The 24,943-nt window shown below is 39.1% G+C and overlaps 1 protein-coding gene and 16 non-coding genes across 17 annotated transcripts in view; 1 reads left to right on the top strand and 16 right to left on the bottom strand.

Annotated features, from left to right (window-relative positions):
* Positions 1–24,943, top strand: part of dync2h1 (dynein cytoplasmic 2 heavy chain 1) — a 103,043-nt gene that overhangs the window by 63,131 nt on the left and 14,969 nt on the right. The window contains exons 82-89 of the mRNA XM_069147908.1: positions 11,131–11,291; positions 12,007–12,132; positions 15,846–15,956; positions 16,856–16,925; positions 18,159–18,244; positions 22,134–22,209; positions 22,483–22,709; positions 23,612–23,716. Coding sequence (XP_069004009.1) covers positions 11,131–11,291; positions 12,007–12,132; positions 15,846–15,956; positions 16,856–16,925; positions 18,159–18,244; positions 22,134–22,209; positions 22,483–22,709; positions 23,612–23,716 — 962 coding nt within the window. The remainder of the gene's footprint in view (positions 1–11,130; positions 11,292–12,006; positions 12,133–15,845; positions 15,957–16,855; positions 16,926–18,158; positions 18,245–22,133; positions 22,210–22,482; positions 22,710–23,611; positions 23,717–24,943) is intronic.
* Positions 365–437, bottom strand: trnam-cau (transfer RNA methionine (anticodon CAU)). The gene has a single exon. It is a non-coding gene; the product is annotated as a tRNA-Met (tRNA).
* trnam-cau (transfer RNA methionine (anticodon CAU)) lies at positions 832–904 on the bottom strand. The gene has a single exon. It is a non-coding gene; the product is annotated as a tRNA-Met (tRNA).
* trnam-cau (transfer RNA methionine (anticodon CAU)) lies at positions 1,411–1,483 on the bottom strand. Its single transcript has one exon. It is a non-coding gene; the product is annotated as a tRNA-Met (tRNA).
* Positions 1,882–1,954, bottom strand: trnam-cau (transfer RNA methionine (anticodon CAU)). Its single transcript has one exon. It is a non-coding gene; the product is annotated as a tRNA-Met (tRNA).
* Positions 2,478–2,550, bottom strand: trnam-cau (transfer RNA methionine (anticodon CAU)). Its single transcript has one exon. It is a non-coding gene; the product is annotated as a tRNA-Met (tRNA).
* trnam-cau (transfer RNA methionine (anticodon CAU)) lies at positions 2,946–3,018 on the bottom strand. Its single transcript has one exon. It is a non-coding gene; the product is annotated as a tRNA-Met (tRNA).
* trnam-cau (transfer RNA methionine (anticodon CAU)) lies at positions 3,520–3,592 on the bottom strand. The gene has a single exon. It is a non-coding gene; the product is annotated as a tRNA-Met (tRNA).
* trnam-cau (transfer RNA methionine (anticodon CAU)) lies at positions 3,991–4,063 on the bottom strand. Its single transcript has one exon. It is a non-coding gene; the product is annotated as a tRNA-Met (tRNA).
* Positions 4,587–4,659, bottom strand: trnam-cau (transfer RNA methionine (anticodon CAU)). The gene has a single exon. It is a non-coding gene; the product is annotated as a tRNA-Met (tRNA).
* On the bottom strand, positions 5,055–5,127 carry trnam-cau (transfer RNA methionine (anticodon CAU)). Its single transcript has one exon. It is a non-coding gene; the product is annotated as a tRNA-Met (tRNA).
* On the bottom strand, positions 5,629–5,701 carry trnam-cau (transfer RNA methionine (anticodon CAU)). The gene has a single exon. It is a non-coding gene; the product is annotated as a tRNA-Met (tRNA).
* Positions 6,205–6,277, bottom strand: trnam-cau (transfer RNA methionine (anticodon CAU)). Its single transcript has one exon. It is a non-coding gene; the product is annotated as a tRNA-Met (tRNA).
* Positions 6,786–6,858, bottom strand: trnam-cau (transfer RNA methionine (anticodon CAU)). The gene has a single exon. It is a non-coding gene; the product is annotated as a tRNA-Met (tRNA).
* Positions 7,255–7,327, bottom strand: trnam-cau (transfer RNA methionine (anticodon CAU)). Its single transcript has one exon. It is a non-coding gene; the product is annotated as a tRNA-Met (tRNA).
* Positions 7,847–7,919, bottom strand: trnam-cau (transfer RNA methionine (anticodon CAU)). The gene has a single exon. It is a non-coding gene; the product is annotated as a tRNA-Met (tRNA).
* On the bottom strand, positions 8,316–8,388 carry trnam-cau (transfer RNA methionine (anticodon CAU)). Its single transcript has one exon. It is a non-coding gene; the product is annotated as a tRNA-Met (tRNA).

The following is a 24,943-nucleotide window of genomic DNA, read 5'->3' on the forward strand; positions in this document are numbered from 1 at the left end:
TTTTCATAGTCAGTGATAAATGGGCATGACTTGTCGAGCGAGAGGAATGCTGTTTGAATTAACCCTGAATAGCGTAAAACAAACAAAGTTGAATCTCTCCGAGCCTCACTTGGCATTGCGGAAAATTTCATCAAATTCTATGAGTGTCAAATCTTTGCCCATAAACAATACTAAAAAACAAAGTAAATAATAACATTCCGTAGATTAAATTTCTAAAGACAGCTTCTGACAAACCAGTTTTAACTGCTTTGCTCAAGTTCTAGTTCTTCTTTACTCGTACTCCAGTACAGATGTACCAGATTGACAATTGTGGTGAAGTTAATCGTGTTTTCGCTTTTTATTTCAGAATTTTTCTTAAAATCACTGCCCCGTGTGAGGTTCGAACTCACGGCCTTCAGATTATGAGACTGACGCGCTGCCTACTGCGCCAACGAGGCTTGAAAACCCTTGATATGTTGTCTATTCCAGAAGTTCTCACAGTTACAACTGTGTTACAACGATCTTTTTATACATTTCCTATTTCCATGGCAATTACACTCTGAGAGCTTTTATTACAAAAAAAGGTGGAATCTCTCCAAGCTTCATTTGGCATTGGGGGAAATGTCATCAAATTATGAGTGTCAAATCTTTGCCCACAAACAATACTAAAAAACAGTAAATAATAACAATCCATAGTTTCAAGTTCTAACCAGCACTTCTAACAAACCAGTTTTAATTGCTTTGCTCAAGTTCTAGTTCTCCTTTACTAGTACTCCAGTACAGATGCACCATATTGACAATTGTGGTAATGTCATTCGTCTCTTTTTATTGAAAGATTTATCTTAAAATCAATGCCCCGTGTGAGGTTCGAACTCACGGCCTTCAGATTATGAGACTGACGCGCTGCCTACTGCGCCAACGAGGCTTGAAAACCCTTGATATGTTGTCTATTCCAGAAGTTCTCAGTTACAACTGTGTTAGAACACTTTTTTTTTAAATTTCCTATTTCCATGCCAGTTACACAGTGAGAGGTTTTAACGAAGAAAAGTTGGACCAATAACCATTTGTTCTCTCCTGGTCAGTGATACATGGGCATGACTTGTCGAGCGAGAGGAATGCTGTTTGGATTAACCCTGAATAGCGTAAAACAAACAAAGTTGAATCTCTGAGCCTCACTCGGCACTGCGGAAAATTTCATCAAATTCTATGAGTGTCAAATCTTTGCCCATAAACAATACTAAAAAACAAAGTAAATAATAACATTCCATAGATTAAATTTCAAAAGACAGCTTCTAACGAACCAGTTTTAATTGCTTTGCTCAAGTTCTAGTTCTTCTTTACTCGTACTCCAGTACAGATGTACCAGATTGACAATTGTGGTGAAGTCAATCGTGTTTTCGCTTTTTATTTCAGAATTTTTCTTAAAATCACTGCCCCGTGTGAGGTTCGAACTCACGGCCTTCAGATTATGAGACTGACGCGCTGCCTACTGCGCCAACGAGGCTTGGAAACCCTTGATATGTTGTCTATTCCAGAAGTTCTCACAGTTACAACTGTGTTATAACGATCTTTTTACACATTTCCTATTTCCATGGCAATTACACTCTGAGAGCTTTTATTACAAAAAAGGTGGAATCTCTCCAAGCTTCATTTGGCATTGGGGAAAATGTCATCAAATTCTGAGTGTCAAATCTTTGCCCACAAAACAATACTAAAAAAAAAACAGTAAATAATAACAATCCATAATTTCAAGTTCTAACCAGAGCTTCTAACAAACCAGTTTTAATTGCTTTGCTCAAGTTCTAGTTCTCCTTTACAAGTACTCAAGTACAGATGTACCAGATTGACAATTGTGGTAATGTCATTCGTCTCTTTTTATTGAAGGATTTATCTTAAAATCACTGCCCCGTGTGAGGTTCGAACTCACGGCCTTCAGATTATGAGACTGACGCGCTGCCTACTGCGCCAACGAGGCTTGAAAACCCTTGATATGTTGTCTATTCCAGAAGTTCTCAGTTACAACTGTGTTATAACAATCTTTTTTTAAATTTCCTATTTCCATGCCAGTTACACAGTGAGAGGTTTTAACGAAGAAAAGTTGAACCAATAACCATTTAATTTGACGTCATGTTTCTTTTCATAGTCAGTGATAAATGGGCATGACTTGTCGAGCGAGAGGAATGCTGTTTGAATTAACCCTGAATAGCGTAAAACAAACAAAGTTGAATCTCTCCGAGCCTCACTTGGCATTGCGGAAAATTTCATCAAATTCTATGAGTGTCAAATCTTTGCCCATAAACAATACTAAAAAACAAAGTAAATAATAACATTCCGTAGATTAAATTTCTAAAGACAGCTTCTGACAAACCAGTTTTAACTGCTTTGCTCAAGTTCTAGTTCTTCTTTACTCGTACTCCAGTACAGATGTACCAGATTGACAATTGTGGTGAAGTTAATCGTGTTTTCGCTTTTTATTTCAGAATTTTTCTTAAAATCACTGCCCCGTGTGAGGTTCGAACTCACGGCCTTCAGATTATGAGACTGACGCGCTGCCTACTGCGCCAACGAGGCTTGAAAACCCTTGACATGTTGTCTATTCCAGAAGTTCTCACAGTTACAACTGTGTTACAACGATCTTTTTATACATTTCCTATTTCCATGGCAATTACACTCTGAGAGCTTTTATTACAAAAAAGGTGGAATCTCTCCAAGCTTCATTTGGCATTGGGGGAAATGTCATCAAATTATGAGTGTCAAATCTTTGCCCACAAACAATACTAAAAAACACAGTAAATAATAACAATCCATAGTTTCAAGTTCTAACCAGCACTTCTAACAAACCAGTTTTAATTGCTTTGCTCAAGTTCTAGTTCTCCTTTACTAGTACTCCAGTACAGATGCACCATATTGACAATTGTGGTAATGTCATTCGTCTCTTTTTATTGAAAGATTTATCTTAAAATCAATGCCCCGTGTGAGGTTCGAACTCACGGCCTTCAGATTATGAGACTGACGCGCTGCCTACTGCGCCAACGAGGCTTGAAAACCCTTGATATGTTGTCTATTCCAGAAGTTCTCAGTTACAACTGTGTTATAACAATCTTTTTTTAAATTTCCTATTTCCATGCCAGTTACACAGTGAGAGGTTTTAACGAAGAAAAGTTGGACCAATAACCATTTGTTCTCTCCTGGTCAGTGATACATGGGCATTCCTTGTCGAGCGAGAGGAATGCTGTTTGGATTAACCCTGAATAGCGTAAAACAAACAAAGTTGAATCTCCGAGCCTCACTCGGCACTGCGGAAAATTTCATCAAATTCTATGAGTGTCAAATCTTTGCCCACAAACAATACTAAAAAACACAGTAAATAATAACAATCCATAGTTTCAAGTTCTAACTAGAACTTCGAACAAACCAGTTTTAATTGCTTTGCTCTAGTTCTAGTTCTCCTTTACTAGTACTCCAGTACAGATGCACCATATTGACAATTGTGGTAATGTCATTCGTCTCTTTTTATTGAAAGATTTATCTTAAAATCAATGCCCCGTGTGAGGTTCGAACTCACGGCCTTCAGATTATGAGACTGACGCGCTGCCTACTGCGCCAACGAGGCTTGGAAACCCTTGATATGTTGTCTATTCCAGAAGTTCTCACAGTTACAACTGTGTTATAACGATCTTTTTACACATTTCCTATTTCCATGGCAATTACACTCTGAGAGCTTTTATTACAAAAAAGGTGGAATCTCTCCAAGCTTCATTTGGCATTGGGGAAAATGTCATCAAATTCTGAGTGTCAAATCTTTGCCCACAAAACAATACTAAAAAAAAAACAGTAAATAATAACAATCCATAATTTCAAGTTCTAACCAGAGCTTCTAACAAACCAGTTTTAATTGCTTTGCTCAAGTTCTAGTTCTCCTTTACAAGTACTCAAGTACAGATGTACCAGATTGACAATTGTGGTAATGTCATTCGTCTCTTTTTATTGAAGGATTTATCTTAAAATCACTGCCCCGTGTGAGGTTCGAACTCACGGCCTTCAGATTATGAGACTGACGCGCTGCCTACTGCGCCAACGAGGCTTGAAAACCCTTGATATGTTGTCTATTCCAGAAGTTCTCAGTTACAACTGTGTTAGAACAATCTTTTTTTAAATTTCCTATTTCCATGCCAGTTACACAGTGAGAGGTTTTAACGAAGAAAAGTTGGACCAATAACCATTTAATTTGACGTCATGTTTCTTTTCATAGTCAGTGATAAATGGGCATGACTTGTCGAGCGAGAGGAATGCTGTTTGAATTAACCCTGAATAGCGTAAAACAAACAAAGTTGAATCTCTCCGAGCCTCACTTGGCATTGCGGAAAATTTCATCAAATTCTATGAGTGTCAAATCTTTGCCCATAAACAATACTAAAAAACAAAGTAAATAATAACATTCCGTAGATTAAATTTCTAAAGACAGCTTCTGACAAACCAGTTTTAACTGCTTTGCTCAAGTTCTAGTTCTTCTTTACTCGTACTCCAGTACAGATGTACCAGATTGACAATTGTGGTGAAGTTAATCGTGTTTTCGCTTTTTATTTCAGAATTTTTCTTAAAATCACTGCCCCGTGTGAGGTTCGAACTCACGGCCTTCAGATTATGAGACTGACGCGCTGCCTACTGCGCCAACGAGGCTTGAAAACCCTTGACATGTTGTCTATTCCAGAAGTTCTCACAGTTACAACTGTGTTACAACGATCTTTTTATACATTTCCTATTTCCATGGCAATTACACTCTGAGAGCTTTTATTACAAAAAAGGTGGAATCTCTCCAAGCTTCATTTGGCATTGGGGGAAATGTCATCAAATTATGAGTGTCAAATCTTTGCCCACAAACAATACTAAAAAACACAGTAAATAATAACAATCCATAGTTTCAAGTTCTAACCAGCACTTCTAACAAACCAGTTTTAATTGCTTTGCTCAAGTTCTAGTTCTCCTTTACTAGTACTCCAGTACAGATGCACCATATTGACAATTGTGGTAATGTCATTCGTCTCTTTTTATTGAAAGATTTATCTTAAAATCAATGCCCCGTGTGAGGTTCGAACTCACGGCCTTCAGATTATGAGACTGACGCGCTGCCTACTGCGCCAACGAGGCTTGAAAACCCTTGATATGTTGTCTATTCCAGAAGTTCTCAGTTACAACTGTGTTATAACAATCTTTTTTTAAATTTCCTATTTCCATGCCAGTTACACAGTGAGAGGTTTTAACGAAGAAAAGTTGGACCAATAACCATTTGTTCTCTCCTGGTCAGTGATACATGGGCATTCCTTGTCGAGCGAGAGGAATGCTGTTTGGATTAACCCTGAATAGCGTAAAACAAACAAAGTTGAATCTCCGAGCCTCACTCGGCACTGCGGAAAATTTCATCAAATTCTATGAGTGTCAAATCTTTGCCCACAAATAATACTAAAAAACACAGTAAATAATAACAATCCATAGTTTCAAGTTCTAACTAGAACTTCGAACAAACCAGTTTTAATTGCTTTGCTCTAGTTCTAGTTCTCCTTTACTAGTACTCCAGTACAGATGCACCATATTGACAATTGTGGTAATGTCATTCGTCTCTTTTTATTGAAAGATTTATCTTAAAATCAATGCCCCGTGTGAGGTTCGAACTCACGGCCTTCAGATTATGAGACTGACGCGCTGCCTACTGCGCCAACGAGGCTTGAAAACCCTTGATATGTTGTCTATTCCAGAAGTTCTCAGTTACAACTGTGTTAGAACACTTTTTTTTTTTAAATTTCCTATTTCCATGCCAGTTACACAGTGAGAGGTTTTAACGAAGAAAAGTTGGACCAATAACCATTTGTTCTCTCCTGGTCAATGATACATGGGCATGACTTGTCGAGCGAGAGGAATGCTGTTTGGATTAACCCTGAATAGCGTAAAACAAACAAAGTTAAATCTCTGAGCCTCACTCGGCACTGTGGAAAATTTCATCAAATTCTATGAGTGTCAAATCTTTGCCCATAAACAATACTAAAAAACAAAGTAAATAATAACATTCCATAGAATAAATTTCTAAAGACAGCTTCTAACAAACCAGTTTTAATTGCTTTGCTCAAGTTCTAGTTCTTCTTTACTAGTACTCAAGTACAGATGTACCATGTTGACAATTGTGGTAATGTCATTCGTCTCTTTTTATTGAAGGATTTATCTTAAAATCACTGCCCCGTGTGAGGTTCGAACTCACGGCCTTCAGATTATGAGACTGACGCGCTGCCTACTGCGCCAACGAGGCTTGAAAACCCTTGATATGTTGTCTATTCCAGAAGTTCTCACAGTTACAACTGTGTTATAACTATCTTTTTTTAAATTTCCTATTTCCATGCCAGTTACACAGTGAGAGGTTTTAACGAAGAAAAGTTGGACCAATAACCATTTTTTCTCTCCTGGTCAGTGATACATGGGCATTCCTTGTCGAGCGAGAGGTATGCTGTTTGGATTAACCCTGAATAGCGTAAAACAAACAAAGTTGAATCTCCGAGCCTCACTCGGCACTGCGGAAAATTTCATCAAATTCTATGAGTGTCAAATCTTTGCCCACAAACAATACTAAAAAACACAGTAAATAATAACAATCCATAGTTTCAAGTTCTAACTAGAACTTCGAACAAACCAGTTTTAATTGCTTTGCTCAAGTTCTAGTTCTTCTTTACTCGTACTCCAGTACACATGCACCAGATTGACAATTGTGGTGAAGTCAATCGTGTTTTCGCTTTTTATTTCAGAATTTTTCTTAAAATCACTGCCCCGTGTGAGGTTCGAACTCACGGCCTTCAGATTATGAGACTGACGCGCTGCCTACTGCGCCAACGAGGCTTGAAAACCCTTGACATGTTGTCTATTCCAGAAGTTCTCACAGTTACAACTGTGTTATAACGATCTTTTTATACATTTCCTATTTCCATGGCAATTTTCCCTCTGAGAGCTTTTATTACAAAAAAGGTGGAATCTCTCCAAGCTTCATTTGGCATTGGGGGAAATGTCATCAAATTATGAGTGTCAAATCTTTGCCCACAAACAATACTAAAAAACACAGTAAATAATAACAATCCATAGTTTCAAGTTCTAACCAGAGCTTCTAACAGACCAGTTTTAATTGCTTTGCTCAAGTTCTAGTTCTCCTTTACTAGTACTCCAGTACAGATGCACCATGTTGACAATTGTGGTAATGTCATTCGTCTCTTTTTATTGAAAGATTTATCTTAAAATCAATGCCCCGTGTGAGGTTCGAACTCACGGCCTTCAGATTATGAGACTGACGCGCTGCCTACTGCGCCAACGAGGCTTGAAAACCCTTGACATGTTGTCTATTCCAGAAGTTCTCAGTTACAACTGTGTTATAACTATCTTTTTTTAAATTTCCTATTTCCATGCCATTTACAGTGAGAGATTTTAACACAGAAACGTTGGAACAATAACCATTTAATTTGACGTCATGTTTCTTTTCATAGTCAGTGATAAATGGGCATGACTTGTCAAGCGAGAGGAATGCTGTTTGAATTTACCCTGAATAGCGTAAAACAAACAAAGTTGAATCTCCGAGCCTCACTCGGCACTGCGGAAAATTTCATCAAATTCTATGAGTGTCAAATCTTTGCCCATAAACAATACTAAAAAACAAAGTAAATAATAACATTCCATAGATTAAATTTCTAAAGACAGCTTCTAACAAACCAGTTTTAATTGCTTTGCTCAAGTTCTAGTTCTTCTTTACTCGTACTCCAGTACAGATGTACCAGATTGACAATTGTGGTGAAGTCAATCGTGTTTTCGCTTTTTATTTCAGAATTTTTCTTAAAATCACTGCCCCGTGTGAGGTTCGAACTCACGGCCTTCAGATTATGAGACTGACGCGCTGCCTACTGCGCCAACAAGGCTTGAAAACCCTTGACATGTTGTCTATTCCAGAAGTTCTCAGTTACAACTATGTTATAATGATCTTTTTATACATTTCCTATTTCCATGGCAATTACACTGAGAGCTTTTATTACAATAAAGGTGGAATCTCTCCAAGCTTCATTTGGCATTGGGGAAAATGTCATCAAATTATGAGTGTCAAATCTTTGCCCACAAACAATACTAAAAAACACAGTAAATAATAACAATCCATAATTTCAAGTTCTAACCAGAGCTTCTAACAAACCAGTTTTAATTGCTTTGCTCAAGTTCTAGTTCTTCTTTACTAGTACTCCAGTACAAATGTACCAGATTGACAATTGTGGTAAGGTCAAACGTGTCTTCTCTATCTATTTCCCGATTTATCTTAAAATCACTCCCCCGTGTGAAGCTTGAACTCACGGCCTTCAGATTATGAGACTGACGCGCTGCCAACTGCGCCAACAAGGCTTGAAAACCCTTGATATGTTGTCTATTCCAGAAGTTCTCACAGTTACAATTGTTATAACATTCTTTTTATATATTTCCTATTTCCACACCAATCACACTCTGAAAGCTTTTATTAACCAATATCCATTTAATTTGACACTGTTGCTTTCATACTTTTAGTCTTTTGTAGTTTTGTATAAAGATCAGTGCAATATAAGTCTTTATCTTCCCACAATAGTTAATCTACATTTCCAAATTTCTCTTCATTTCACTGCGTGAAGCTCAAATTCAAAATCTTGCAATTGTGAGACGTCACTGTGTCTCTTCCATTCATTAGGTTTTGAACATAAGAAGATCATCGCAATTCCACTCCAGCCCAATGACTGGAATAAATTTTTATGTATTATTTTTCTTCACTTATTTGTTCAGCTGTCATCTCTAGACTGGTGATGATGATGGTGGCTCATTGTTGGTGTTGCTCAAACCTGTCTGTTTGCAAAAATGTTTACAATGTTTAACAACAGGCAATGCACAAAAATGTATGTCACATATTTATGTATAATTGTATTTTATGTATTTATAGCACTTATTGTGTCATAATTTTCCCTTTTTAAATTCTTTCACTTTGGGGTTATCTGCTTTTTAAACTCTGCCTCGTCAGAATTAAACTCTAGAGCTCCCCACATGTTTGAAAGATCATAGATTAATAATCATTTAGGGACGCACGGCAGCCTTTATGTATGTTACAGCCGGTTTGGCTCATTGTGTTTGTGGGCTTTACATGCATCTGTCTTTACTCCTCAGTCTGTGGGTGTCTAACAGCCCATGTCTCTCTGAGCTCTATTACGAAGTGTGTATTTTATGTTTTCATTTGTGCTTCCTCGAAAACACAAGTTTCACTTCTTTGTCTCTCTTCTCTTATGTCTGTGGGCAATTGTGATACCACAATCTCTTACTTTATCATGATAAAGAGATAATCATTGCAGTCCTATAATGCCTACTGAACCCATTGCTTAAGGTGTTGGGCATGAGGTGAGGGAGAGTGTGTGTGGATCTGAATGAAAGCGCATGAGAGAAAGTCAGATGAAAAAAAGAACAGGAGAGAAGAAGATTTTGTGTGTACGTGTATGTGTTTTTGGCAGTAAATCAGTATGCTAATGAGGCATGGTCTGTAATCCTCTTACAACTAATCTCACTCAATCCCTCCAGTCCAGGCCTGGGCAATGCTCACACATACAGGCATGCCTGAGTGAACACAACACACATTAACACACACACACACACACACACACACACACACACACACACACACACACACACACACAGAGTGCTCGCTCACTGGTTTTCTCACTCAACTTCTTGAAACATTCAAAAACCATTCACATATACGTACAGTGTTTTTGATGGAAAGACAAAGATGGTGACAGAAAAACCTTACTATCTACAATGTCAAGGCACCCTGTGCCTTTTTGCTACTCAGTGTTTCCTCCACTGCAGTGTTTGAACCACAGAGAAACGGCCACTGTCTTTTTCTAGGCTCATCTTTGCCCTGTTTCCTGATAGTGTGTAGTAAGGGCCAAGGTGAACTTCGCTATTCAAGGACAGAGGATGCTGGTCAGCATGAATACTGATTACCTGCCCATGCCAAAGATAGTTGTGTGTATTTGTGCATGCGCACGTCCTGCGAATGCTCCCTTTTTTTGCAGACAGACATCACAAGCCATGTGGTCAGATGACTGTTTTTCTTTCTGTTGCCATGGTGATGCAGCAAAAGGTCGCTCTGGGATGTTCTCTACTAGACCTTCTGTGTTTGCATGAATGTGTACTTCAGTGTCGCAGATTACATTTGGCTGCAGATAGCAAAGAATGTTTAGGCTGGGCCAGTCACTTCAACCAGAGGAGACAGCAGTGTGTGTTTGTGTGTATATGTGTACACATGTACGCATGTACTCATCTGCATGCGTGTGTGAAAGAGATATCGGTTGATACATTCACAAATAACGGCACAAGAGGAATTTCGAACACAACCACTCGTGGTGTGTGTGCGCCTGTATCGCTGCATGTGTGTCACTATTCACTCGTATCTGATAAGTGATTCAATATATTACAGCAGGATTCAAAGCTAAGTATGCTCAGTAAAAAGATGCACGCACACACACGCGCGCGCGCACACACACACACACACACACACACACACACACACACACACACACACACACAGCCTTGGCATCTCAACATCAGGGGGCTGACAAGGTATGCTGCTATGTGAGGAATTCTGCTGCATACCTCACACTCAATATGCATAGCGCATCACGCTCCTCATCTTTCTCACTCTCTCTCCCAGTGTCTTCCTCTTATGGCCTATTCTCCATTTCTCCATCATTGGCTCCGTTCTGTCTTTCCTCTTCTACTTTTTTCTTCTTCTCCCCAATCTCCTATCCCCATCAACCCATTTTAGGAGCTGTCTACCCCTCCCTGTTCATGCCCTCCCTCTCTGTGCCTGTCTCCTATGTCTCCTTACTCGCCATCTACCATTACTTAATGTTCTATCACTGCTACTTACTTGCTTTATCCTCCACTTCTTGTTCCCTGCTCTGTTTTGCCCTTTCTCTGTCCCCTTCTGGTGCCCTGTCTTTGACGTCTATACATTCACTTTGACTTTGAGTTGCGTATCAAACGTAATCAAAATCTTGAAACATATTTCACCGATTTTTCATTCACACTCTTTCTTTTCTTTCCACCCTTTTATCCTTCCCTCTGCAGGTATGAAAGAGCTCTCCCCTCCTCCTCTGAATCTGCGGCGTCTCTACACTGAGACAATGGAATGGGAGCCAGTGTTGATCATCATCTCTCCAGGGGCAGACCCCTCCCAGGAGCTGGCAGAACTAGCAGCTGAAACCATTGGCAGGGACAACTATCATGAGGTAGTGACTAACAGGATTGAATATGGTAGAAATCATAGCAGATTAACAAGTGCAAAGGAATTTTTTTTTTTAACAGCATAGCAAGATCAGATCTACACAGAAGTCGAGTATGCACCTATATGAGAAAACAGAGTGCTACAACTCGTTGAATATCGTATTGCAACACAGTTTTAAGACATATCTTGTGTTATTGTTCTGCCGGCGGCGTCCATCAGTTGCAACGCGTTTCAAGATGGGAATATGTCTGAAAAAAGTACTGTTGCAAGATGCTTCTACACACCTGCAGTTATTGAGTGTGGTTAATACAGCAGTCTGAGAACAATGCTGGCGTTGTTTTATCTTACTGCTAGTGTTAATAAATCCCCTGAAGAGACCCAGACCCAGTAAGACATTTATGTTATTCACAAGTGTTATAGTCATAGTCTTATATATGGTACATTCTCCAACTGTTGTACTCCTCTCTATTAAAAAAAAAAAAAAACCATTTGAGTAGAGCTCTATGTGGGACCTCAAGTAAGAAAAATCACAAGAAAAATGTCACTTTGCAGGTATTTTATAGTTTCTCCCACTGAGAACCAGGCTGAATTAAAATACTGAATCAGATTACAGTACATGATCCTATCTTGTAAGAAATTACAATGCGGAATCAAATTTTCCATCTCACTGATTCTGTTTCTCCCACCTCCTTCCTCCCCCACACTTTCTGTCTGTCTAGATCTCCATGGGTCAGGGACAGGCAGATGTGGCCTTAGCGACGCTCAGAGAATGTTCCCGAAATGGAGACTGGCTTTGCCTGAAAAACCTTCACCTTGTCACTGCATGGCTACCCCTCCTGGAAAAAGTAGGTACTCTGTATGTGTGAGTTTTTGTGTGAGGTGAGGCCGTAGGGACAACTGTTAACATTCATCTGTGTATGTGTGTCTGGGAAAGTTTCCTTTTTCCCTGTATTTTGTTTGTTTCGTTTGGTGAGGGTGGTGTATGATATTGTACTGTTTCTAATCACTAAAGAGTTGCATCTGAGAAGGACTGTTATTGATCAACTTCGGGAGAGAGTGATCAAATTGAGTCTGGCCACAGTTGCATTGCATTAATTAACAGTGCATTAACATTTACTGTAAAATTATACTATCCCACAGCCACATGTGTGCATAACCAAGTGTGCATTTGGAACTGTGGGTTGGAAAAGGCAAATTGAAAAAGATAAACTGGAATTTTGTAATATTAAGAACAAATGCAGGATGCAGTGATTCAGCAAAGGGAAGATATCAATTCAGTCCAAGGGTTTTATTGGCATAAGAATTTCAGATTGTCCAGATATTAGGACAGTAAACAATTACAGTAATGTTCATTTAACACAATAGTAAGATATGCAAGATGTACGCTGTGTCTCTTAATTTTGAGAGGTCAATAAGCTCTTTGAAATCTGAAATGACAGAGTTAATGTTTATGTTTCTTTCTCTGTCGGATGTTTTACATTGCAGGAGGAATTGCATTTCTTTCTCAACATCATCTGTCCAAATCAACATCAAGTACAATATTAATAAAATAAATACACAAAACATTAAGAAAAGAGACCAATAAACAGTCCATTGGAATACTAAATCTAGTAGACTAGATAAGACTTACTGTGTCAATAAAAAAAATGCCACCATGTAGCTCCAGTGAAACAAGACTAATATCAGTTCTTGACATCATCTCGAGGCCACATCGGCAAGCAGAGTTGAGGTTAGGAGGGGAGGTCAGTGGCAAAGGGCAGCCTGGAAAAATATGTATTCTAAAATTGGGTTTGTAATTCCTTGTTTCACCCCTTCTTGTTGTTGTTTATCTATAATATTACAGCACGGCTACACAAAAACACAAGAACACATTGTGCCGGCTGCCCAAATTTCCATATCTAAAATTACCTTGTGTCCTTTGCCTGCACATACACATTTTGTATTCTACCTGTCGTCCCACATTATACTCTGTGCTGTTTGTGTGGCTGTGTTTGTGATCATGTGTGTTTGTTTATTTGTCTCTGGATATATACTTGTGTATGTGGGTTTGAATCATACTTGCTTTGCGTGAAGCAAGTGCATATCTGTGTGTGTCATTGAAGTAGCTTGTCTTGTATGTTGTAATTGTTGTAAATGTGGGCTTTTTTGGATACATTAAGTGTGATCATTTGTGTCTTTCACTTCCTTTGTGTTTATTTATGTCCTTGCGCTTTTCCTGGGGTTCTGTTTACTCTTGTGTCACTGTAGCAGGTCATATCTCACTTGGAGGCACAGCTGTTGGCCGCAATTGGCCTCTGCACGCGCACGTGTGTGTGTGTGTGTGTGTGTGCGCGCTCTCACCTGTGTGGGTCTGTGCATGTTCAGGCTTTGGGGTTAGCAGAGATGCCTCCTGTCAAGTCTGTGCTCCCAGTGTGACTTAAACCATGGCTTATTACAGCTCTCCTCTTCCACTTATGTCCTTCCCACTCTATTTTCTCTCCTTCTACAATTTAATTTTGCATTTTCTCTCCATCTGTGTCCACCTCTACATCCCAGCTATCTTCTCATCAGTTTTCCTTAACACTCTTGATTTCTTTCTGTCTTTCTGTCTGTCTCTTGGTCTCACAGTTCCTTTGTCTCGCTCTTTGCGCAGCAGCCGATGAGGTTCTCAGCAGTCGAGCTTGAAATGAAAAACTGCTGCAACATGGGGAACGAGGGAGACGGGGCATGGACAAGAAAGAATAGGGAAGCAGTAGATATAAAAGGAGAAAGTAGGGAAAAATTAACTAAGCAGGTGGAAATTCTACTAAAACAAAGAGAGGGCTTTGTTTGAGGATCTGCCCCTGTTTTGTTGCCATCTGCTCAGTCTCACTGTCTGTCCCAGTGTATTTTCAACATGTTCTGGCTCCTTTTTGCCATCTGTCTCTCGGGTGCCTCCTTCTTTCTCTGAAGCAGTTGGTCAGTTACAGAGACGAAAGAGGAGGAAGACAAACAGAGACGAAGAGTGGTCAGTGTTCATAATTTAATTTGGCAGTGCAGATGTCCGCTCATTCCTGTCCACTCATATTCTTCCACTTCCACTGTTTTTTGTCTCTCAGTTTTCATATCACCCCCTTCATCCATTTACTTATGGATCTTTCCCTCAGTTTATCTAATAATCCGTCTCTGTCTGTATTATTACAGTGTGAGTAAGTAATGACAGATTTATAATGATGCAGAATTTTCCTAATAATGAATGGATCAGATTTTGGCAATTAGGCGTTCTCGAAGCTTATCTGTTTTGATATAATTGTTATCATTGTTCAAAATATGGTGAAAATGTATCTAACAATTTTTATCACGAGTGTACAAATACTAAGCCTTTCGAGTTTGCGCATCTGTTTATCTATTGGTGCATGAGTGTGTGTGTGTGCGTGTGTGTGTGTGTGTGTGTATGTGTGTGAATTTGACACACACACATACAATGAGAGACGGAAGAGTTTTCTTCAAGGGATGTCAGTTCTTGTGTTCTTTGATTTTCTGTGATCGTGTGAGCTTCCACGAGAATGAAATAGGTTCCAAATGATGCAGAAACACATTGATTACAATTCAATGTGCATGTGTGTGTGTGTGTGTGTGTGTGTGTGTGTGTGTGTGTGTGTGTGTGAGCCCGTGTGTGAGTACCCAATCAGATGACACAAGACCCTAAGGTGCCAGCATGCTATTTTTATCCACAAGTCTTTGAGAAAGATAGAAAGAGATGGAGAAGGAATGGAAGGGGAGAAGTGAGAGAATGCTGGAAATTGAGATGAAGAGACAGTAATCGAGATAGTGAAAAGAAGCGATGAAGAAAGGAGCCACAGGAGCAAATACTGTATATAGGGGGGAGGTGAATGGTTGGTCTTGGTGGATAATTCGTCACACTCCAAAGGAGAGAGAATTACAAACATAAAGAAAGAATAGAAAAGGATAGTGGAAAAGAGGAAATGTATGCACATGACATATACTTGTCGTATGTATTAGTTAAGTATGATCAGTGTTTACTTCATTTTCCTACGTACGCAGGTTATCGATGCAAAAGAGAGTTAAGTGCTTTTATTTCACCATACTGTATAAGCAAAGACTGACTGAATATATCTGCATGCCTTACACAGATAGAGATATGAAGAAAGTTTAACACATTTTTTTTTTTTTTTGTGGGGACATTTGACTCAGTTTATAGATTGTCAATTTGTTTTTAGGCAATCTGTGGAAGTCAGTGGATCGTTCCAAAGTAAAGCAAGTACATTTTACTATGCAGTTATTACTCTACCAAAAAGTCTTATATGGACTTATGTGAACTTTACAGGGAGCATTTTCATCTCACAGCAAGAAGGTCTTGTGTTTCGATGTAATCCAGTTGGCTGGGTTTTGTCTTTGGATAGTAGATATACTGAGATAGACTCCAGACTTTTGAAACCCTGAACAAGTGGTTTACACAGTATCTGGATAATTTTGCAATATGTAAAGCTTTCAGCTTTGTATACCTTGTCTATATTAATCTTACATTTCTGCTGTGAATTCCTATGCATGTAATGTGTGTGCTGTTTTTCCTCCATAGGAACTGAATGTACTGCGTCCCAAAGCAGGCTTCCGTCTCTGGCTGACAGCAGAAGTTCACCCCAGATTTCCTCCCATACTGCTGCAATCCAGCCTTAAACTTACTTATGAGGTACTCAAACACACACACACACACACACACACACACACACACACACACACACACACACACACACACACACACACACACACACACACACGTGCACACACACACACACACACACACACACACACACACACACACACACACACACACACACACACAGCTATAGAACCAAAAACAACATAATACTCGTACAGTAACAATTGAGTTTAGTGTTGAATAGCATTTAACACACAAACATGCACTTACACAATTTTATAAGCATCGTGTACACACATGCTGAGCCATCTCCATTGTTTTTCATGAACAGTATTGCAAATTATCCTCGTCACCCTCACGAACTGTGGGTATCAGTGAATGAAATGTATCCACGTGTGTCTTTTCTATGCTATATAATCTGTAAAGTGCTTCAGAAGCCTGCAGCTTGTGTGTTAGTGAGTTCCTGATGGGAGTCATGCTCACGGGGTTAGCTGCTTCAGCAACCAAGCATGCCGCACAAACAGCCTCTATCTGTCTGTATTTCTGTTTGTCTGTACATAAATCGTCTTTTTCTTCCCTCAGACACACTCACACACTTTCATGGACACACCTACTGCCATACTTTAAATGTATCTACACGAATCCTAAACACAGTCCAGTGACACAGATGTGATTTGCAACAATGGTGCTGGGGCTGATAAAATATATTTAATCTACTTGGATTAGAAAGTTGTTAATATATGTTAGTATTAGCATACGTTGCTTGTTGTGTGTATTATCAAAACCTGTTGTGGATGATAACATAATAATTATCGCTTCTCATCCTTCGTTCCCTTGTCCCTTCCTGTCCCTTCCTGTCCCTGTCTCTATCTCTTCATCTGACCTCAACCCCCTCACCACTCACCACCTTTTTCTTTTGCTGTCTCAAGGCTCCTCCCGGTTTGAAGAAAAATCTGCTGAGAACATATGAGTCCTGGACACCAGAGCAGATCAGTAAAGGTAATCAGTTCTCTTGTATGGCACAGCTGCGTGACGCAGCCACCTGGAAGCTGAACGATCACAGAAGTGTTCCAAAAAACCCAAAAAGCTGTTTAGCAAACAGGAACACACACTTTGTTGTGCAATTGACGCTTCAGTCATCAAACAGGAAGATGACTGACACTTGAGGTGTTTGACCAGGAACACTTCTGACACGTCTGCCTTTCCCTTTGAATGACAAAGATCAGGTATAAATTTGACATTCAGGCTATAATCAAGTCCAAGTGGGTCAAGTAGACAAAGTGAACCTAAATAACACCTTTTCAAACGTTCATATGATCTTACACAATAACTCGCATGTACTGAAAGTTCCTCAACCGCGGATTTAGCACATGATGCAAATACTCGATGGACCCTTTGGGTAACTTACTTCTTTCAGGAGCGTTTTTCGAATGTGGAACAAGGTCAGCCTTGTCCAGTGGCCCTTATTGTGTGACATTTATTGATTTCATACCAATATGTCAATAATGTAACTCGTCTTTATCTGAGGTTTTGACAATTGGAAAATCTGGTCACTCCATTGTAAGGCCTTCTAAATAGCAGATTTGAGTCATTCCCTAATATTTTACTTTTGCAAATGCTTTAAATTGGCAACCCGGTATACCCACATATCATTTGGGAACTTTTCTGCCACTTCAGTAGGCAAGTGGGAACCAGGTCAAATGGCACAAAACCTCAAACCTAAATTGCACCTTAAGTGGCAAAAAAGTTCCCAAATGACACTCACTGGCATTTGGGGATATGGGATTGCCCATTCAAAGCATATCCAAATGTCAAAAAAATTTGCGAGTGAGTACAATCTGCCACTCTGCCATTTGGAAACCCTTTGAATGGTGTGAGAAGGTCTCCCATTTGTAAATATTTGTAGCAGAAAAGTAACCAAATGGCACCTCAAGTGGAAGAAAAGTTTCCAAATTCCACTCACTGTTGTTTGGGTATACCAGGTTGGGTATACCATTCACAGCATTTCCAAATGTAAGAATATTAGGGAATGACAAATACTTGCCATTGGGAAAAACTTGACCAGGTTTATCAGCAAATGCAGCATGTTTAATTCTCCTCTTTTGAGTCCTCTGTTGTATTTTGTTTTATGCATTATAGAAATATAACTCCCCTTAAGTCTTACAAAACAGTGAAACGATTGATCAGTGTTGTTATGTTTATTGTGACATGCTGTTGATTGTTTGTGTCCAGGAGGTATTCTGGCCAGAGCCCAATCTCTGTTTTGTCTGGCTTGGTTCCATGCTGTCTGCCAAGAAAGACGAAACTACATACCACAGGTAAAATACACAAACCTGCCCATATAACCACAAGTGGACATAGTTCCACAGTTATATCTCAGGACATAAAACCCAAACCACCATATTATTTACTGTAAATAGAAAATAATGCAACACTTGTTCAAATGTTGTAACAATCTAGGACTAAGATAGAAAGAACGAAGGTAATTGCAGAAACAAACAATTTATTTCCTGTCATTGAACTGAAGCTTTTCAACAAATGTTACTAGCATTCGTGCATGGATACTTCGCTTCAATACGACAGCACAATAGAATGCTTTAATGCCCACAGAAATCAGATTTTTGGTCGCTTTCACTTTTGAAAGCTAAAGATGTGTTTACCTACACATGTTAATACAAGATATGACCTCATTTCCACTTTGGTACTCACAGATAACGCATTTACAGAAAGTACAGTACATCTTCATTGCACACATCGATACAGTAGACATGTGCATTCCTGGCCAGCTAATCCAACCACACTCTGTACATGGACTCTCATAGAAAGGGTAAAAGAAGATCTCAGAGATCCGTTTTCTTTGTCCTTACTGACCAGCATAGCAAACATATTTGCTCTTTGTGCCTCCAGCTGTGTGTGTGTGTGTGTGTGTGTGTGACTATGAATGTGTCAGCGCAGCTATGAATATAAGTCTTTGTTGTGAACCTGCCTGCTGGACAGCGCACACAGAACACAATTTGGAAAACAAACCAGGTTATTTTCACAGTCTAAACCCAAGGCAGTGATGAATCAGCACAAATTTAGATACAGAAAATTGAAAATCATGGTGGGCAATGATGCTGAACATTAGCCTGAGTTATTTGTCTATTGGGACCACTAGTTTTGTAAATACTGAAATCAGATTTACAAAATGTTTATTTTTGTGGGTATTAAAATTTGAAAAAGCTTTTAAATTGCAGTTGTTAATAAAGTCATAAGGACATTAATCGTAACTAAACATTTTGATCAAACGCGTCACTGACGTAGATTTTTTTAAAATGATTTCAGGCTGATCTGTAATAATAAATAAACCCAGCACATTAGGGCATTTGGTGGGTACATGCAAAAGTTTTTTGTTAAATCTCAAAGCATCAAGTTCTGTAACTCTCCGAAAGTGACTATTCAACATTCACTCCCACTTCACACAGTGTCTAGCCAGGTACGGGGAGGTAAGAATGGAAGCATGAATTTAACTTCTCTCCTACGCTCTCTTTTTCAACAAAAATTTATGCAACAATTTCTGTCGCTTTTCTACCTTTTGATGTGTACCGTACATTTGAGTGCAACATTATGAATGCCTTTCAGGGAAGGCAGCCTAAAAGTGTGCACTGTTATCGCTACTTTCAAGCAACTATTCTGACTCATCCCTCTCTCTGAAAGCAGGATTTCCAGTCAAGGTGATATGCCTTGATATCGTGTAGTGAGTAATAGATGCATCTTATTTAAATGTCGTCAACCAAAGTGGGGAAGTGTCATAACTCTTTCGATTTGTGATGTCTAGGGCTCATTTTATCGTTCGGGTGCTCTTAAATCTACTATATTTAGAGAGGTTCGGTCTAACATTTTCCTTTAGGCAAACATTGACATCTGATAGCAAGTAAAAGCCAGTCTTGACTTATAATGACAGTTTGCTCTTTCCTTATGTCTTTCTACATGATACTGGAGGGAAGGAACACGATTAAGGTTTAAGTCCGCTAAAAAAGAAAAAATTTTTGAATTTGTGGCTTTTGTTTGTAAGTGCTGGTTTACTTGGGATTGAGCAGTTTGAATGTAATCTAATGAAATATGGTCGATGTAGTTGTACCTGTGATTATTTGATATTTGCTGCAGTTTGCCGTGTCCCGTTTCCACGTGTCAGTTTAAACAGACTCGTCTATCTAATCGAGTAAGATGAGGTATGACTTCGGTTACAGCAGGAAGGTATCCCTTATGTCTTCTAGCCAACACACAATCCACACACTGCGAGTAAACCCAAACGCATTTGCGTTTTTGTTCTCTGTCTCTCCTATTCCCTCGGGGTTGGTCCCAGTACTCCCTCTTAACCATTCCCCTCATTGTGCAGTTGTTTTGTAAAACAGTATTGATTGTCTCATTGGACAGTGTAAACCTACATAACTAACATACGGAAATGCCCGTGTCCGGTAAGTCTGTCCCTGCATCCCTCCCTTCCTTAAAGTCTCTCACACCCTTTTCCCCAATTTTGTATTTAGCCTCTGTGGCTCCTCTCTCTCCTTCTCTCTATCCCTGAATCTCTGGTAAGTGTTTTCATTTAAGACGGTAATGTTGTTTCTCATTCAAGAACATGACCACCTAATTACTGAAACAGTCGCAACTCCTTTTGTCCACTCTACCATCACTTACTCCCTTCTTGCCTCATCTGCTGTCCTTCCTGCCTTTCTCATTTATTCTCTCATTGTTTTCATCTTGTGCAAAAAACGACTTCATTTTAAAAGGGAGATGCATGGAAACTGAGAGAGAAAAGTAAGAAAGAGGCAAAAGGAGAAAAGAGGAAAACAGACAGAGACAGGTTTCTACTTGTTAGGTTGTGTACAGCATCTCTAAAAGCGAATGTATAAGCGGATGTCTGTGTGCATGTGTGTGTGAATGAATACCGTTTTTGTTTGATGGCCAGAGGACAAGGTAAGTGCCCAGTTATATCTGGTGAACCTGTGACTAGATAGCACACTTTCTGCCGTGCTCGCGATCAATAAACACAAACACAACTGCTTTTATAAGACACGTACATTAAATCTTTACACTAAATAAGCAGCCAATGCTTCAGTATGTACGTAAAACAAATGCATGTATGCGGGAGCACAATCTGCAATCTCACTCATGCACGTGAGCACATTCATCAAATACATGCTCCAACACAGTCTGTGAATACACACTCAAGCACAAAATGACCAAACAAACAACATACACTGAATCATTCAAAGAATTATTGACTACGCCCACACTGTTTCCCTCCACCCTTCACCTCATCCACCTACAGCATCAGTGGGCAGATTACAATTACTGATTGAATAGCAGTGAAGTGCAACAAACACACACTCACAAACTGAGACAACCCTCACACTCAATTATGTTTTAACAGCTGGGTGATTTTTGTTTTGTTCTGAAATGGTCAATGCTTTTTGTGTGTGCTGAAGTGTGTGCTCTTTTGTGCGTGTGCATGAATATGTGTTGTCAGATTACAGCAGATTTGTTTTTTTTCCTTTGTAAAAGTTACGTACTAATGTCTCGATTCAGTGCTCCGAGGTATAGACAAGGATGTGTTTATACATACATGGGCCTGTATTTGTGCACAAACTGCTATTCTTGCAAGAGAGGTTTGTTTGTGAGCAGATGAATAGAGAAAGTGAATTGTAGAATAACTGTCATAGTATGAATGGTAGCAGCCTTTTCTCAATACCTACTGGAGATTTTACCCTTCGGCGAGTTATTAAAGCATTATGTTGGGGTTGTATTATAAAACTCTAGCCTCTGAAATGAATCAATAGGTCTAACTGTGTTAAGTTTGGCAGATTTTTACACAGCCAAGTAAATGTATGAGTGAGCCATCACAGAAATTTCATCACCACAAGACACTGTAAGTACAACACACTCTTTATTGATTAGCACCCAGCTGTCTTTATGTTCTCAGGTTTATGTATCTCATCTCTGGGATAGAAAAATGTGGCAGCCATGGATATTAAAACTACACACACAGTTTGAAGATTAAAAGGAAAAGGGAATACTTGCGAGAGATGGAACCTTAATCCTCCAAAACTACATGTAATGTGAGATTTTGAATCCCATCTCGGACTCTTTGGATCTGAAAGGAACCCTGTAGTACTTAATATGTTCTGACTCTTGAATTGAATCCCCTCTCATCTCTGCCTTATCCAGGGTTGGACACAGTTCTATGAGTTTTCTTTGTCGGACCTCCGTGCCGGCTTTGAGATCATAGACAGGCTTTTTGAAGGTAAGAGGGCTGATGACAGATAACAGTAAAGTGAACAACTCTGCATTGTCGTTTACCATCTGCACCACACATAGCAATGAGAACTGGAATCTGTGGGCTCTTTGATCATTTACCTCTTTAATTTACACCCCTCACGATAGAGCATTTGCAATGCAAAGTGAAAGTGTGTGAGCATTTTCCCTCTGTGGTGTTAGTGCCCTATTCCTTCTATGTGCACCCACTATACATGTTTATAGCTTTCTTTGCATATTAATGTGTCTTGATATCTCCCAGGTGGTAAAATCTTTCAATGGGAGTTTGTCCATGGCCTGTTGGAAAGTGCAATCTACGGTGGACGCGTCGATAACCCGTCTGACCTCCGCATCCTGCGCTCCTACCTTGAGCAGTTCTTCTCTGCCCGTCTCCTGTCGTCCTCCCTCTCAGCTGGACAGAGAAAGAGCAGAGGAGGAACGCGTTTCTTTCCGCCTCAGATCAGCCTCCCAAACTCCTGCTCCATCTTGGTAGGCGTTCGGGATAACACAGTCGTGTAACACGTACAGTTGGAAAGCACAAATTTAGTTGGAGGTATAGATGCTGATTTTCAGGAAATAAAGTGTTTTTCTCTTTACAGTCAAAACTTACTCACACTTTGTGTAGTTTGTGTGCAACCTGAAGGACCGAGGTGCATTAACAAAGAAACAAAAACAATTGAAAAGAAATTGCATTCACTCGGAACAAAAAGCATTCTGAATTAATGCTCCAAAGACTTTCAATTGATTAGATATTTGAGGTTTGGTCTGCATTGAAGTTTCATCACATGACAAAATAATGTCGTTAGTTATCCTCAAGTCTACCCAATGGATTTTGTTTTTCTATTACTTTGCATTCTGTTTGTGTTCTGTGAAAAAGGCTTTGTTTACACAGAAAACAAGTTGGCACACATGGCCAAAACTGTTAATTAGATGTCAGTTTATTTTTAGTCCCATTAGAATAAGTAAGTAGACCTGAGAGACCATTTGGTTAAAAAGTATATATACAAATCTGCTGTAAACTTTGAATTAGCAGACTGTGTACAATTTAACAGTCAGTAGAAAGTGGGAGATCGGTTTTACTATGTAATATTGAAGCCTTTAAAGCACTATTTAACATGATATTGTTAGAGAAGCTTCATTAAACCTTACAAACAACTTACCCAATTAAGCTCAGTACACCATTATTTATTCTATACTCCCACACAGCATTCCAACAAGCATACTATAATATTTTACTTTTTCAATTTAGCAGTAAATGATGTTTAGAAATGCAAAGGGGTAAGAGCCATGTCTAAATACTAAGCAAGCTTTCCCTCTCCCTCTCTGTGTAGGTGCATGAGGGGAAGTTTGTACAGTATTTGTGACTTGTGTGTGTCTGTGTGTCTTCCCAGGACTACTGCAGTATAATAGAGAATCTCCCAGAGGATGACAGGCCTGCATTCTTTGGTTTGCCTGCCAACATAGAGAGATCCTCCCAGAGAATCATCAGCTCCCAGGTGCACACACACACACACACACACACACACACACACACACACACACACACACACACACACACACACACACACACACACACACACACACACACAGACAATCAAACTCACACAGCCACCTGCTTATTCACATAAACGGTTTCTGCTGTGTGTGTGTGTGTACTGTATATGATGCTCCCAATGACAACACCTGAAGTTACAGATGCACTGCAGTATTTATGCACATTTTTTTTATGAATTATTGCCTTTTTAAAGAGGTGTGGTCACATATACAATTTAAGTTTGTGTATCTGTGTACATGTGTCAATGTGTAGTTATCCTACTGAAATTCAATGCAACACAATCTCACACATACACCAAATATGTTCTTTCACTGTTACAGTTGTGCATGAGAGAGCGAGAGAGAGAGGACACTTTTAATTTGAATCTTTCAATATTCACTTTGAAGAGCGCAAAACATATCTGTGACACACTAACCCTTGTGGTGTTTGACTAGGACCCATTTCAAAGTTAGGGATTTTTCCGCCTAAGACTCTTTGGCCTTGATTTTATTTTTCAATACAAAAAAAAAAAAAAATGTTACCTGATTTGACCACTTGTGATATTCTACAACATCTTGGCACTGAATCCAAAACTGGATCAGAAGAAAGCTGCATTTAAGACAGCACTTTTTTGAGGAACAGGGCAAGACTTTGGTGAGAAGTGCTGTGAGCTGTGTGAACAAGAGAGGCAGTATGAATGTGTCAAGTACAACAGATGTATTTTAAAGACACACAAGGTAAAAATTTCTCGTGCTTTTTTTTCCATTTTTATGTCCATTCAAGACAATAAACTTGAACAATAACCTTTTGCAATTATATCAGTTGATAATAACAGGTTTTTTTTTATTGCACCTTGTCTTGATTATAACTTTTTTTTTTTTTTTTTTTTTTTTTTTACAAATGATACATTTTATCACAAAAACAAATAGTGCTTTCAGCTAAATATTGGGTAAATATGACAAATATTACCCATGAATGCTGTCTTTACTGTTTCTAATGTTAACAAAATCCACATCTTTTCAGTGTTTTACATACATTTTATTATCGTATTGTCTTCAAAATTCAATTATAATATGATCCCACCGGACCCAAAAACACTGCGTGAGTTACAAGAACATAAACAGCACACAAGGGTTGAATTAATTCCCATTCATTCTCACTTTACAGAGCAAAATCCCTGCTTTCATAA

The sequence above is a fragment of the Embiotoca jacksoni genome, unplaced genomic scaffold (genome assembly GCF_022577435.1).
Source record: "Embiotoca jacksoni isolate LCO1_2020_lvr unplaced genomic scaffold, fEmbJac1.0.p SCAF_14, whole genome shotgun sequence".
Taxonomy (NCBI): Eukaryota; Metazoa; Chordata; class Actinopteri; family Embiotocidae; genus Embiotoca; species Embiotoca jacksoni.